The sequence below is a fragment of the Rhinolophus hipposideros genome (assembly GCF_964194185.1).
Source record: "Rhinolophus hipposideros genome assembly, chromosome: 6".
In the NCBI taxonomy this organism is placed as follows: Eukaryota; Metazoa; Chordata; class Mammalia; order Chiroptera; family Rhinolophidae; genus Rhinolophus; species Rhinolophus hipposideros.
Window position 1 is genome coordinate 46291298 of NC_138052.1, and position 14567 is coordinate 46305864.

General features: G+C 39.9%; 1 protein-coding gene across 1 annotated transcript in view; it reads right to left on the reverse strand.

Moving 5' to 3' along the window:
• LRP2 (LDL receptor related protein 2) overlaps positions 1-14567 on the reverse strand; it is a 199847-nt gene that overhangs the window by 23096 nt on the left and 162184 nt on the right. The window contains exons 56-64 of the mRNA XM_081052410.1: positions 13997-14242; positions 13164-13292; positions 12043-12162; positions 10798-10914; positions 9906-10022; positions 8902-9039; positions 6384-6506; positions 4748-4876; positions 835-966 (exon numbers count right to left, since the gene is read on the reverse strand). Of these exons, the coding sequence (XP_080908536.1) occupies positions 835-966; positions 4748-4876; positions 6384-6506; positions 8902-9039; positions 9906-10022; positions 10798-10914; positions 12043-12162; positions 13164-13292; positions 13997-14242 (1251 nt within the window). The remainder of the gene's footprint in view (positions 1-834; positions 967-4747; positions 4877-6383; positions 6507-8901; positions 9040-9905; positions 10023-10797; positions 10915-12042; positions 12163-13163; positions 13293-13996; positions 14243-14567) is intronic.

The window sequence follows — 14567 nt, forward strand, 5'->3', positions numbered from 1 at the left end:
ATTTTCCCTTTCAGGAAGCAGATATTTTTGTTGTTGTTGTTTGGTACCACTTCCCCTTCTGCTAACTAGCTTCAGGAATGTAAGCCATTGATTTGGTTTTTCAATAGAGTTCTTAAGCTTCAGCTTCCAAAAGAACTGTTCCAATCATCTGAGTATGGCACATCATGAATTAGAAAAAGTAAATTCAAATAATAAAGGACACAGAATCATACTCATCCCTTGCATCTTCATAAACTACTTTCCGATTCTATACCTTAGAACTCATTTATGTCTCACATAAGTAGGCATGTAATAAATATGTTGTCTGACTTAAGATGAAGAAAGTAAGGCTTGTGTTTGTTAAAAAAATTGGTCTCATACAGTGATACAATAAACAGCCATCATCATTGAGGCCTTCATAAATCATATCAATTGCACAGATTTTACTGCCGATGAGCTATCTGCCCAGTGCTCTGCTAGGCACGGTAATATTGCATGGAAAAAAGCAATTGGAAAAAAAAAAAAAAAAAGCAATTGGAAAAAAAAAAAAAGCAATTGGCATTCCCTGAGCTTTGGGTTTTATTTCACAGCCCAACAATTTAATGAGGAAAACAGATCTTGACATTTGTCACCATTGGTTATATACATCATGAATGTAGAGCTCACTACCTCATTCAAAACTGATCATTACTACCTAAGAGTAAAATCACTGTGCACCTGAGTTATTTTAATGAGCTAGAACCATGAGGTTAGCCCCATTAAGGGAATTAAACAGTGGTTTAACAAAAGGGAATGAATGGAGAACATAAAATGTACACTTTTCTCCTAAGAGGAATTGGAGGAAATACACTATACCATCACAGGAGTTTCTGTCCAAAATACTGGCTTTGAACCCAGGTCTACAGGAGCAGATAAATCCTCCTTCACTTAATTGGGTACAATTTTGTTCGCACAGATTTTCAGTACATGATCTTTCTTTTCCTTTATCTGTAAAACAAAATATCAGCATTACAAATGGAAGGTATAAACTAGATCAGTCACAACTACACATTGCTAAATAAGTTTTGGACAGCATGAATAAAATGCATGTAATTAGTTATAATTCATACTACTGTTATTAGAACCATAAATCGGTATACATGGAAAGGAATTTTGCAATAAGTATATATCAAGGACTTCAAAAATATTCATACTCTTTTACCCAGTTATTCCACATTAATAAATTTTCCCACAAGGAATAATAATATGCAGTATGATTTATGTTTAAGGGTTATAATATTATTTATAATGAGAAAAATTTGAAAACAACTTGAATGTACATTCAACAATAGGGAATAAATTATGGTGTACTGTGTTTTATCAAATCTAAGACACCACAATTATTTTATGTAACACTAAAATAGAAAAGATCTGGGACTAACACTATGGCATGTTATGAATTGTAAGATATATACTGGTTTCAGAGATATTAAGAGTGAAAATAAATATGCATCTTAAAATCAATGAGTTATGATTATCTATGATAGATTGCTACGTGACCATTAAAATTCATGGTTTCAAATGATGCTTTGACATAGAAAATATCTATAATAAAAATGGAGAAACAGATTGTAACAACATAAAACATTTCTTTAATTTTTTTAAATATTAAGAATGATTTTTTGCACATATGTGCAAAAGAAGACAACAGAAGTACATCAAACTTAGACTAGTTTTCTCTTAACAATGGGATTCAAGCAATTTTTACTTTTAATTGTTAATATATTTTCTAGATTTTATAACTTTCATAATAAAAATATTCAACTGATAGTTTATCTTTGTAGGGCCCATGTGAATGGCCCTTGTTATCCCTGCTGTTCTGTGGTCCAGATCCTCCAGGACAGACTTTTAATAGCTCAGACTCCACTGACACTACTTGCTCATCACCGCCCCCAGTTCTTGTCTCTGCCAATTTCTGTCCAAGCTATCTGGCTTTCATTCTTATCAGTTTGCTTCTTTTATCCTGAGTCCTCATCTTCCTCCAGACCTAGATCTTACAGGGAAGCTGACAAAGATAAACATAGATAGTGAGTGATGATGGGATGTGGGGGGCTGAGAAGGGTCGTTGCCTCCACAAAGGATTCGAGCTTCATCTACTTCTCAGATGGTCACAGCCTTCTGAATATTTTAGTCAAAGAGACTGTGGTATCTCCTGACTCAATTCTTTCAAATGCAAATAGATTTACATCTACCTATCTTCTACAGCAGGGATGAGGTGAACTTAACCACTTCTCAGGGACCCTTAGGGTACAGTGACTATATAAGTGTATGTGGTTTAAATAAACTAAAAACATTGACTTTCAAAAAAGAAAAATAACTACAAAATAAAACACAATAGTACTCAACGGAATGCTTCCCTTGGAGTTCATACTTCAGAGCTTTACACATGAAAGCCTTATAATAAAGGTTTAGTCTGAGCTCTTAACAACTACACATTGCTGAATACGTCTATTCATATTTTCTATTTCTTCTGGAGTGACTTTCAGTGTTTTCTGTCTTTCTAAGAATTCATCCTTTTCACATAAGTTGTCTAATTGATTGGCATAAAGTTTTTCACAGTATTCCCTTATTATATTTTTAATTTATGTAAGATTGTTGGCGATGTCTCCTCTACATTGCTAACTAAATGTGACCTATTTTTATTAACTTGGATAGCCTTCAGCCTGTCACATAACCTCTCTGAGTCTCATGTGGCTAGACTCTAATCTCCTCCCAGCTCTAAAATCTATAATGTCATTAGGGGTCCCAGGAGGTAACAATTTCTGGACCAACTGCTCTCTTGAGTGAATATACTCATGTGAAACAAGAGTCCTTAAGAAGAGCAGAAACCACATAACGTTATGAGATTGTTCCTCAAATTTGAGGGCCTTCTCATAACTTCTTTCATTTGAAAACAGTCACCATTTTAATCCATATAACAACAGATTTCTCCAAGTCCAGACATAGGACAATTTATTTTTAAAATAGACACTCTATTTTCCATTTTATGAAGAAGGAATCAGAACTCACTGAGACATAGCAAGTCAATCTACCTTTATAATCACATACATAATATTGGCAACCTAAGATTAACTTCTTTCCTTTATACCTCAATGGTACTAGAAAAAATACTGATGTCTTTCCTGATTTAAAATATTTTTTAAAAAGCAAATATATGTCCTGAACACCTTAGTGATCCTATTTAAAAGAAAATTTTAAAAAAGAAGAGGAATAGGAGATAGAAGAGGAGAAAAGGAAAAGAAAGTCAAGTAGATTAGATTAAGTCTTTGTCAAATTATTAGCCCATAACAGTAAGACTGAATTCCATGTCACATATCCACTTAATACATAAACAGAAATGCTGCTTTTATACCTAAATTAATGTATGCTACTTATTTCCTTTAAATAAACCTTGCTTTCAATTAAACATCATTTGAATACAAAGTACCATAGTCAATTTTAAGCCTTTTAGTTGGCACAGGCAACTAAAACAGAAACCAATGTTTGACCCAAGCCCAACTTGGAAATACTCCCAACTCCTAGAACTGCTCACATAGCAGTCTTTGAACATCAAACCCAAATCTACCATCCAATTTTGCAAATCCTGTCACATTCATGCTTTTTAAAAATATTTAATCAAGTACTGCATTATGTCAAAAACTCTAAAACCCCACCGAGAAAGTGTATGACATCAACTCTGTAGGGATGGTTATTCATCCCCCTTTGCAATCCAGGCAGTAGAAATGTCTGGGATGCCTCAGGAAAAAAACTGATTAAAGCCGAAGAAGTTGAAAACACACGGAGCTGACTAAGGTGACTAAGTCAGAGGCTCCTAGAATTTGAAGAACTCCCTCCTTTTTTCTGTGAAGAAACAGAGGCCTGGAGAATTCAGTAGGTGCCAAAGGGGCATAGCTAGTGGCAGAGGAACTAGAGGCCAGCTCTCCTAGCCTGGAGTCACGGGACTGCTCAAATTCTGCCTCTCCCACTCTATGTAATTTCACGCAAGTTACTTAAGCTCTCTGAGCTTCATTGTATAGTCATTATAGCAGTGCCCCAATGGGGCTAACTTGAATGACAAATTAAATGATGTCTGTGAAAGCATTTCATAAGAGCTATAAAGGACTGCAAAGGTGCAAATTATTAACATGTCTCTTGGTTGTGTTCATTATCCTTTTCCCACACACACTCCTCCCTCTACTTTGAAAATAAAAATAAATGTTCCTTCCAAGGTCCACTGTGACATTCCCGTCTTTACCAACTACCCTTAGAAGTTTTTTCCCTAAGTGCCAAGGATACTGTATTTGGCTTAAGGTGAAAAAATATGCAGACTGATAAACAAAAGATGCAGCCAAGAGGCACCTAGGGAACTGCGAAGAGAACACCTGGTGTTCTGCAGTTAGATGGATCAGAGTTCGAGCCCTGACTCAGTCTCTTAATGGCTGAAAGACATGGCCAATTTCACCTCCAGGCCTGTTTTCTCATTCGTATTATAAAAAGGGAGAGACAGAGAGAGAGAGAGAGAGAGAGAGAGAGAGAGAGAGAGAGAGAGACCTAACTCAAAAGCGTTTAGCACAATGTCTGGTATAAAGTAAGTGTTCAATAACAGGCAGCTGTGGGCTGGACTACAGTTCAAAGCACAGTGTACATTAAAGAGAAATATATGATTATCATATACTTTTAAGTCATTGCATGCTTTCCTTCTATAAGCCTGAGTTACCACAATAAAGTATAAAAATAAGCATTTACTTACTGCAACCCATTTCATCAGACTGGTCACCACAGTCATCAATGTCATCACATGCAAGGTGCTGGGAAATGCAATGCTTGTTGCTACATTTAAATTCATCTTCTCTACAAGGTCTAGGGGTTGAACCTACACCTGTAATTTAAGAACAAGTAAAAGTCAAAACTTTTTCTTCTGTGACACAAGATGCCTCCCTCTGTGGCAGAGACAGTTACTGCTCACAAATAAGCCCATGCTTCCTGACATTTCCCAGTCTCCCTGGCAACTATGTTGGGATCATGTGACAAGTTCTGGCCAAAGGACTATAAGTTGGAAGTGACGTGTCACTTCTGGGCTGAAGCTATTAAAAGCTCATGTGTCAACCCCTGCTTGGGCCACGTGTTTCAGGTGGCCTCGCTACAAGATGGAGGAGGGCTGTGTAACCTGCACTAGCATTTACATGAGTGATAGAGAAATCATTGTTGTCACACCACTGAGAGTTTAGGATTTGTTGGTTGGGACAGCTAATATTAATTACCCTGACTAATACAAATGCATGGTATTTTCATAACAAAAACCTAAAATATTGGCCTTGTCTTCACAACTAGGAAGCAAACGATGAGGAAACAGATGCTGGAGGCAGGAAAGATGGAGACTTGTGTGATGCAATGGTAAAGCATTTGGTAAAGCTGTCACCTTGGAAAAGTTGAAAGGCAGGCCAGGCTGACTGAACTTGTCAGTCTCAGCAAAGAGGGTAGAAAACGGAGGGTTAACGATATGCATTGCTTGCCATTACCTGCGTTTGGCAAGGTAGTATAAGAAAGAGATAAGCTCAGAGAAGAACTGGCTGATTTACAAGTAGAACTGAAAGAAAGTCAAGTCTGGAAATTTGCAGTGTGGGAAAAGCTGACTGCATTTAGATCCCAAACAGTGAGAGTCTAAAGTTTAAAAGGCTTTGAGACACAAAGGCCCAGTAAAACCTCTTAGTTGGATGAAATGACTGCCCGTCTACTTTTCTAGATGGCCTGAATGTAACTGACAAATAGCTAACACAAAGGTGCAGGAGGGAAACAAAACAAAGAAATAAAGCAGATTCAAGAACTATGGCTCAAAAGGAGCACTGAGTGAGGTTATTGACTTTTATAAGTGACAGGAAACAAATAGATCCAAAGCCTGCTGTTCTAAGAAAAATATATGACCAAATAAACCAAAGCACCGTGACTGAGACTTTTCAAAAGCTCTTGGGCCCCCACCCATTACAAGCTGGAAGTGGGCTGAGAAAGCTGGTCATATTCCCGTTTCCTCTTCACTTGAAGAGGAAACTAGACAAGGAGGCAGAGTCAGTGTGGAACAATGGACACAGGTAGTCCTTCCCGAGCAGAGCCATGGACTCTGCAATGATTGTCCTTCACTCCCCATTCCCCATGGTGGGGGCCTTCACTTGCCAATCTCTCCCTCAAAAGAGATAGGAATAAGTGGAGAAGGGTTGCATCTGAGTGATACATGTGTTTTTAGGGTCGGGGAAACAACTGTCAGCAGCGTGTACCGTCATAGGTATAGCTCAAGCCTCTGCAGAACAAACTGAAATCCTAGAGGTCGTTTTGCAAACTGCAGACACTTTAGGGCCCTTAGATTTTCCTTTTCCCTTTTGACTTTTGCTTACAGTTTTCCTCTTTCTCATCACTTCCATCTCCACAATCGTCCACATGGTTGCACACCTCATGACTGTAAATACAGCGATTGTTGTCACACCGGAAGCGGTATGGTGATTCACAGGGAACACTCACTAAAACAAAAGATGAAAAACCAAAAGTACAGGTTAAGAGTAAAACACGTGTCAATATTTAAACACTCCTATGCCAGCACCAGGCTTGCTTGATGCATCCATTCATTCGCTCATGCGATTAAGCAATGGAAACATACCTCCTGAGTACCTAGCACATGGCATAGCACTGTGCTAGCCTTCAGATCCAATGGGGAACAAGGAAGGCATGGAACTCAAGGAAGGCATTGTCCTCATGGAATCATCATCCTAGCAGAGAACTGGACTTTACACACTAACCATTCAACTACAATAGTGATAAGAGCCACAAAGGACACATGCTAGGAAAGCATCTACTGGGGGCACCTAATACAGATCTGGGGGAGGGGGGTTAGAAGAGGTTTCATGTGGAAAGGTTCTGAGTCAGGAAGGCGCATGGCAGGCTTTTGGACATGAATAAAAAGACTCTGTGGCTGGAGCACAGAGTGAGGACAATGGTGGCCGTGAGGCCGGAGGGCCAGCAGGACTATACATGAGCTCTTAGTCTAATAGCCAGGTGGCCATTGTTTGTCCCTCTCACTGCTGTTGTCATTGAGTCTCCAGAACATGAAGTCTTTTCATGAAAATCTTACAGCATGATGGCCTTTCCTTCCTTTATTCCCTCACCTATTACATTTAAAGTTGATATCTCACAATCAAACCCTGACTCATTTTGTTACCCAGAGTTAGACCTCTAACTGATGCTTGTGCACCTATGAGGAACCCAAGGGCAGACCCCAGGTACCTTACTTGTTTGGTGCAGGGGCAAGGTCCTCTATATATGGACCAGGAATTCAGTGACCTCCACACACGTGTGTGTTCTTTTTTCACATGGAGGACTTGGGCTGTTTGATTTCCTTCTGCCTTTGTACCACACACAGAGTAAGAAGAAAGACTTATAGTGACATTGGTTGGGGGAAAGATCAGGTTCAAGAGCTGGTTCTTGGAAGTATGGTTAATGGAAAAATATGGAAGAATTATTTGCTATGAAAGGCAAGTGCAACATTATAAAACAGTGTTGGTCACTTTTTAATGTGGTTGTGTCTCTGCCTCTCAAAAGTTTAATTCTACTAGCTACAAGCTCTTTATCCTATAGAGGAAAGTAACTTCCTAAAGACGTCTTTGAAAATTACACATGCTTAAGATATTTTTCAAGATTCATCAAGTTAAAAACAAAACGAAACATGGATAGATAGTTCCTAACAAAAACAAAGGTGGCAAGAAGGATGGTGGGGTGCCACTGTGAAAATATAACGTATGCCAATCACAGTTCTCTGAAGGGATGGAAATATTCTGATATACCATTTTCTAGAATCAAATCCCTGGGTTAAAATGAATAGTGATGAGTCTAGGAAACCAGAAGAGCTGAGGTGAACTTGAGAAGCAAACCGTAGTGGAGTCAGAGTAGGAGCTAATCAAGAGTTCCAGCAGGAATGTTTCTGGGGGTGCCTTCTCCTGTGCCGAGGGTTTTACTTACACAAAATTCTTAACCTTTAGCTTGTATCAGAATCATCTGTAGGGCTTATTAAGTGCAGAGATTGGTGGGCCTCACTGCCAGGGATTTGGATAAGGTATGGCTGGGGTGGGCCCATGAATTTGCATTTGTAACATGTTCCCAAGTGATACCAACTCTCCTAACACAAGGAAGGCACTTTGAGAACTCCTGCCCTAGAGTCTCTCCAACGACTTCAAGCATGTAGGAAAATAAACAAAACAAACTCTATTGTAAATCACTTTGTTAAAATCAGTAGTTTTCAACCACGGGACTAAATTAAAAGCTAAGGAGTTTTTTAAATGTACATTTGCCCAGCCCCCATACTTGGAGATTCTAGTGCATTAGGTCTAAGCCTGGCGTGAGTTCAGGGCATGTGATTTTAAAACACTTCTCCCCAAGTGATTCTGATGTGTACCCCAATTGAGATTCACTTGTTTAAAAAACAAATTTACATCATATGACAGAAGAGAATTAGATAAGCTTGATTTATGGCGTAAAGGAAAGTGACTTTGGGGTTTGGAAGAGATGCTTTTGAGGGGCACCGATAGTAGGATGAAGCAGGAGAGATACAACACCCCCATGTATTCAGACTTCAACCACCACAGATCTGCCTCTATTTATGTATATTAGGTTTCCAACTAAGACTTCTTTTAAAGAAATTGTGTTCTAAGGCCATTAAATGTTTAAAGCCATGGATGTTTGCCAACTTTCTCAGGTTCCAAATAGAGAACTAAGCAAGAAGTCCAAGTGAAATTACAGGAAAGCAGATCATGTGTCTGGTACTCAAAAACTGTACAACTGTCTTTAAGGTCACATGCTCCACGTAACAGACATTGAGATTTTGCTAACTAGCACTCCCATTCGCTCCATTTCTCTTCCTCTTACAGCACAGATGAAGTTCTTCATCGGAACCATCGCCACAGTCGTTATCGCCATCACATATCCAAGACGACTGGACACAAACATGATTTTTACATTCGAACATAACAGCTGGGCAGTAGGTACCATTGGGAAAGCGAGTGGCTGTTGGTGGGGAAGACACATATTCAAATTATTAGAAGAAGCTACTGGTTTTGACAAGTCAACCTGCTATTTCTTCTCCTTTAGCTCTTTCCATTATCACCTGTTCTTTCTTACTCGTGCAGAAGTACTATGGCCTTAAACTGAAATTCTGACGGAATACTTCTTAAGGGGAGTTGTCCAAGCCCAGTGTTCAATGACATGAGTCATTCTGTGGATAGCACTGGACTTTTCTTTATAGGCATGTGCCACTGTTCAGCTCTGTCAGCACTCGCTTTACCCATGATCCATGTATACAGTCTCGTTGAAAGCAGCTTTTAGGAAGTGGCAGCCTCATTATCAACAATATCTACCAGGGAGCATCATCAACAGTTATCGTTTATTCAGTGATCCATAAAGACTGAAATATGAATAATCATATTGACATTGCATTTTAAAATAATTTTCATATGCCATCATGCAATTCAGGAAAATTTTCAACACTGTAAATTCATTATATGCTAATACCCAATCCAAGTTCTTTATACCCACTAATTTATAGCTCAAATAGTCTTCTTTTACCTGCAATGTTTTTGTCCAATCAATGATTTGTATAGTAGCTGACACTATGTAAATATTTTTGATAACACAGATACTTAATGTAGTCTCTATTTAAAATACTATTAATGAAATGCCCTTGAAAGACTACTGCGAAATATATGGATATGGTGAGTTAGACCCTGGGTGTACTGATAATTATCAATGAACACTGAATAGAAAATACCTAAAGCCTTTTAATCTAAGAAGTGGTGGCTGATGTAAGAGGTGGGATTAAACTGCCATACCCATACAGTTCAGATAAACAATGCCACAGGTGTCTAGGCACTTACGACAAGCAGTTTCATCAGAGGCATCCAAACAGTCGATCATTCCATCACATTTCAAGTCGTCAGGCACGCAGTGTCCACTCTTACATTGAAAATATTCGGGATGGCAGGTCCTCATCTCTGAAGAGAAAAGACTGTCATTCCCAGAATGCTTTGGTATTCTCAGACAGGTATTAGCGCCATGGAGTGTCATAAGCACTCCATCACATTCCTAGCCATACCCTGTCACTGGCTCACAGCAAACCCACAACTTGTGGTTCGCGAATGAATAAACTCACAAAACTCACACCTTCTCCTTACAAGACAGGGAGATGGAAGTAACTATCTCTCCTCTATTAAATAATTTCTATCTCTTAAGCCTTTCCTTGGAAATCTGAATTCCCCAACTTTTAATGTTTGCTGATTTTTCTCAGACCCAACCCTTACCCATTAAAGAGCTATAAAAATTACTTGGGGTTTGACTCCTATTCTAATGCTCTGACGTCTACACCAGGGAACTACAGTGCTATAACCCTTAGGGCTACTTTCTGGGGAACAGTAAGACCAATGTTTCTATTTGTTTAAAAGGCCGATGCAGATTAAAATCTGCTCCTAGGAAATGTTTAAGTTATAATGAGATTTAGAAAGAGAGAGAGAGAGACAGAGAGAGAGAGAGAGAGAGAGAATCTCTTGCTATTTTCCCGTGTTGATCTAGACTGCTGAAGCTAAAAATAAAGCGTAGAAAATACAGAGCAGAAGGTACTGTGTAATGCTAAGGTTTATGTAAGATATAAATTATACAGAAATCATTTCACTCTAAAACCTTATAAACACTCCTTGGAAGTCCCTGCTTCTGTCAAATGTGCGGACATTAGGACGAGATGCTACGGACGCCCCTCAAAGGACTGACAGTTACCACAGTCCCGCTCATCTGAGTTGTCGCCACAGTCGTTGTTAAAGTCACATATCCATCGCGAGGGAATGCAGCTCTGATCGTCACACCGGAACTCACTCTCTGTGCACTCCCGAGGGACTGCAAGGGAAAAACACGTGGCCATCAGTGGGTACCAGGAGTCACGTGCGGAGCAGGTTAGTGAGGGGGCAGCAGTGCCCTCAGCGCCCAAAGGCCTCCGGTGTTCCAGGTCACCGAGGTCTGCTTAGGCGGACTGTCCATCCTCCAAAAACAGACCTTCCTCCTCAATTTCAAATCTGTACGTGGTGATTTAATCTTAAGATAAATTTGGATTTCATGAAACTCGAAGCTAACCTCCAATAGGATTCAACACGAACTTTCTTATAAACAATAAAATGCCAGCCGGCTTGCCCTTTTGTGTAAGAAGTTTTTCACCCGATTGATATTTGCAACTGTAATCAGCATCCTGATTTTCTCAATTGCCTATGGAAAATGATCACGTCTTACTTCTAAAAGGTGACTCCAATTAGAATGTATTTCGTATTAGTCAAACTGAAATTGACATGTATCATGAGTCAATGGTATATGTCCAGGGAAGGGCCTCAGTAAAGCCACCTTCAAAAACACATCTAATTATTCAGGACTATCTAGTTTGGTGGGATCCAGATCTTTGACTTTCTTTCTTCGTCCTTCCTGTCCAATTTCTTAGAGTCAGCACCTTCACTGAGAGCAAGGAATTAAAACCTGACCTGTTATCTAACCATTAGACCTCCTAACATAGCCAGCTATTCCAGGAAGTTTGAAAATCTGAAACACAAGTTCTCTTTCTTTTGCTATTAAAGCCCTTTTGGGGCAAGATCTTTAGAAGCAGGATCTTTGAATTCCTATATTTCTCTTGGTCCTGATTTTCTATTTCTATTCTATTTATCTTATTATATTTGTCCTTTATTTTAAGTCACCTCAAGTTCCTTTTGGGAAAAAAAGTTGGGTGTAAATAAATTCGACAGACAAAAAATATATACTTGGGTAAACATCCTCATCCCAAAGTTGGTTATAAGCATCTCAGAAGGAGATGCGTATGTTTTTAGTTAAAGAATAAGTAGAAATGCACCAGTCAGCAGAAAAGAAGAGCAGGTAGCTGTCATTCTAGGCCTTGAGGACAAATGGCACAGACAGTGGAATTAGGAACAAACAGCAGACATCACAGCTGTGGTGCGGCATAAGGATGACAGACCCCTGAACACTCACCACAGTTTTCCTCATCGGAGTGATCTCCACAGTCATCGTGCCCATCACATCTCCAACGAAGAGGGATGCACTGGTGATTAGTACAGCGGAAAACCCCCACAGGTTTGCATGTCATCTCCTCTGCAAAGCAGGCGTTGCAAAGAATTCAGAAGCCAATGAATGGTCAAGAAATGCCCAAATAGCGCTGGCTTTCCTGTGAGACAGCCTGAGAATTATGCTACCATATGCTCAAAGCTCCCAGAGGGAGGAATGCCAGCAACATTCATTATCAGTATTCTTCCTTTGGCTAACCTGAACCTGTCCTTGAAATTCGATCCATTCTCTTTTGTAGAAACTGTTCTAAGAATGAATTGGTATCTGGCTTATCATTTGCCACAAAGGCCTGAAAAGGAAAATTAAGTGATGCTACCAGCAAATAAATCATTGCCATCACATTGATTAGATTCAGTGTCATTTTTAAAATAACCTATTATTTCCCTATCTCTCTTCCAACTAACCCTAACACACACACACACACACACACACACACACACACACACACACCCATGCGTAAACATTTTGGTTTCAAGTTAGAGTATATGCCTAACCTTGACAAATTCCATTAATTCTTTTGGCCTTTTGTCCCTAAGTTCTTCTCAGGTTGCCAGAGTGACTACAGCTGACCAATAGATGATATGGAAAGTCAGAAAAACATTCAGAATATAAAAATCTCCCCATATGAAATATTAATTTTGGATCCTGTTTGGTGGTAGATACCAAATCTTTTCTCTACCCACCCCATCAATTTCAATCAATCTACAAGAGTAGACAAGTAATTGAAACGTATCAAGTATAAATAAGAATACTACATTAGGGAGAAATTTTACAAGTTCTTACTATTTTAATAATGTCTTCCCCAATTATAGCATCCTTTGGGATGAGATTTCATTTAAGATGCTATAAATTAAACTCCCCCAATAACTGTAAAATGCTACCAAAATGTAACATGTTATTGGAGGAATCAATAGATGGATGGCCCTTTTTCAGAAGTAAACAAGGAAAAGACTACATGGGAAATCCACTCATCTCCTAACAATGGCACTGGACACTTATCCCCTCCCACTCCCTGCAGTGCCTCCTACCGCAGCCTTGCTCGTCACTGTTGTCCCTGCAATCATCAACACCATTGCACACAGCCCACTGTGGTACACAGCGGTAATTCGTCTTACAACTGAATTCCGTGTGGTTGTCACAGCGATAGGCAGGGCCCACTGAAAAGAAAGAAAGTATCGAAGTCAGAACTCTCAGACCTGCCAGGAAACAGCACCAAAACACACCTTTCCATTGTCATGTTTAGGAAGTGATGCTGATGAGTAACAATTACCATGTCACAATGTCAATTAAATTGACTCAGGGAACGTGTCTATTTTCAGCGTTATCTATTCATCAAGAGTAGAAAGAATCCTGCTTTCTCACTATCTCAGTACCACTCATTTGTGTTGTGGTGTAATTTTGTGGGAGGAAAATGGACTGGATTTGAAATAAAAAGCTGTGGTTGTATGTCAGCTCTGCCACTAAATAGGAAGATGCCCATCCCCTGAATGTGAACCCCAGTTTCCTCATTTATAAAATGGGAATTGGTAACAACCACCTTTCCTACCTCACAGTGTTTCTCTGAGGCTCAAATGAGAAAGTTCTAGATACACAAAATGTAAGTTCTTGTTATCATATTCTGGACAGATAGACATTCAGAGAGGAGAAACCAGCTACTTCAGATACAGGGGTCTGGTTCACCCTGCAGGCCATATAGCTGCACTTCGTCTTGCAGTGCTAGAGTCAGCAGAGAGAGCCGAGAGGGGTGACCCATGGGCTGACGCAGGCGCGCCACATCCTCTCTCAGGCCTTACAGAGCTTCTCCTGGTTTCCTGCTCCTGGTCAGGCCACGCCCCCTCCCACTCCCCCAACAGGCACGTACTGCACTCCTGGATGGGCTCATCTGAGTAGTCTCCACAATCATTGTCCACGTCACACTTCCAGGACTGAGGGATGCAGTGGCCATTGGCACACTTAAAATAGCCCGGCTGGCAGATCCTGCTGGCACAGTGGGAACTGTCTTCATCTGAGTTATCCCCGCAGTCATTTATTGAGTCACACTGCCAGGCTTCCGGGATGCAACGTTTGTTGGCACACTGCCATTCATTGGACTCACATTGGTGGTGCTCTACAAGCAGGGGCATTTGGTTATCAGAATGCAGCATCAGGAACAGAAGTTATTAACGTACACTGATGGATCCTGGAGAACTCAATCTTAATTTCCTATTAGAGGAATTGTGTCCTCATGCACTTATTATCAACCAGTACGACTACATACACAGTTTGCCCCTGGGCTATTACTGTCTCCTAAATTCTTAAATATCTTTTCATTAGGTTGGCACAAAAGTAATTGCAGTTTGAAGGGTTAAAAATAATTGCAGGGGTCAGCCAGGTGGCTCAGGAGGTTGGAGCTCCAAGCTCCTAACGCCAAAGGCTGCTGGTTCGATTCCCAC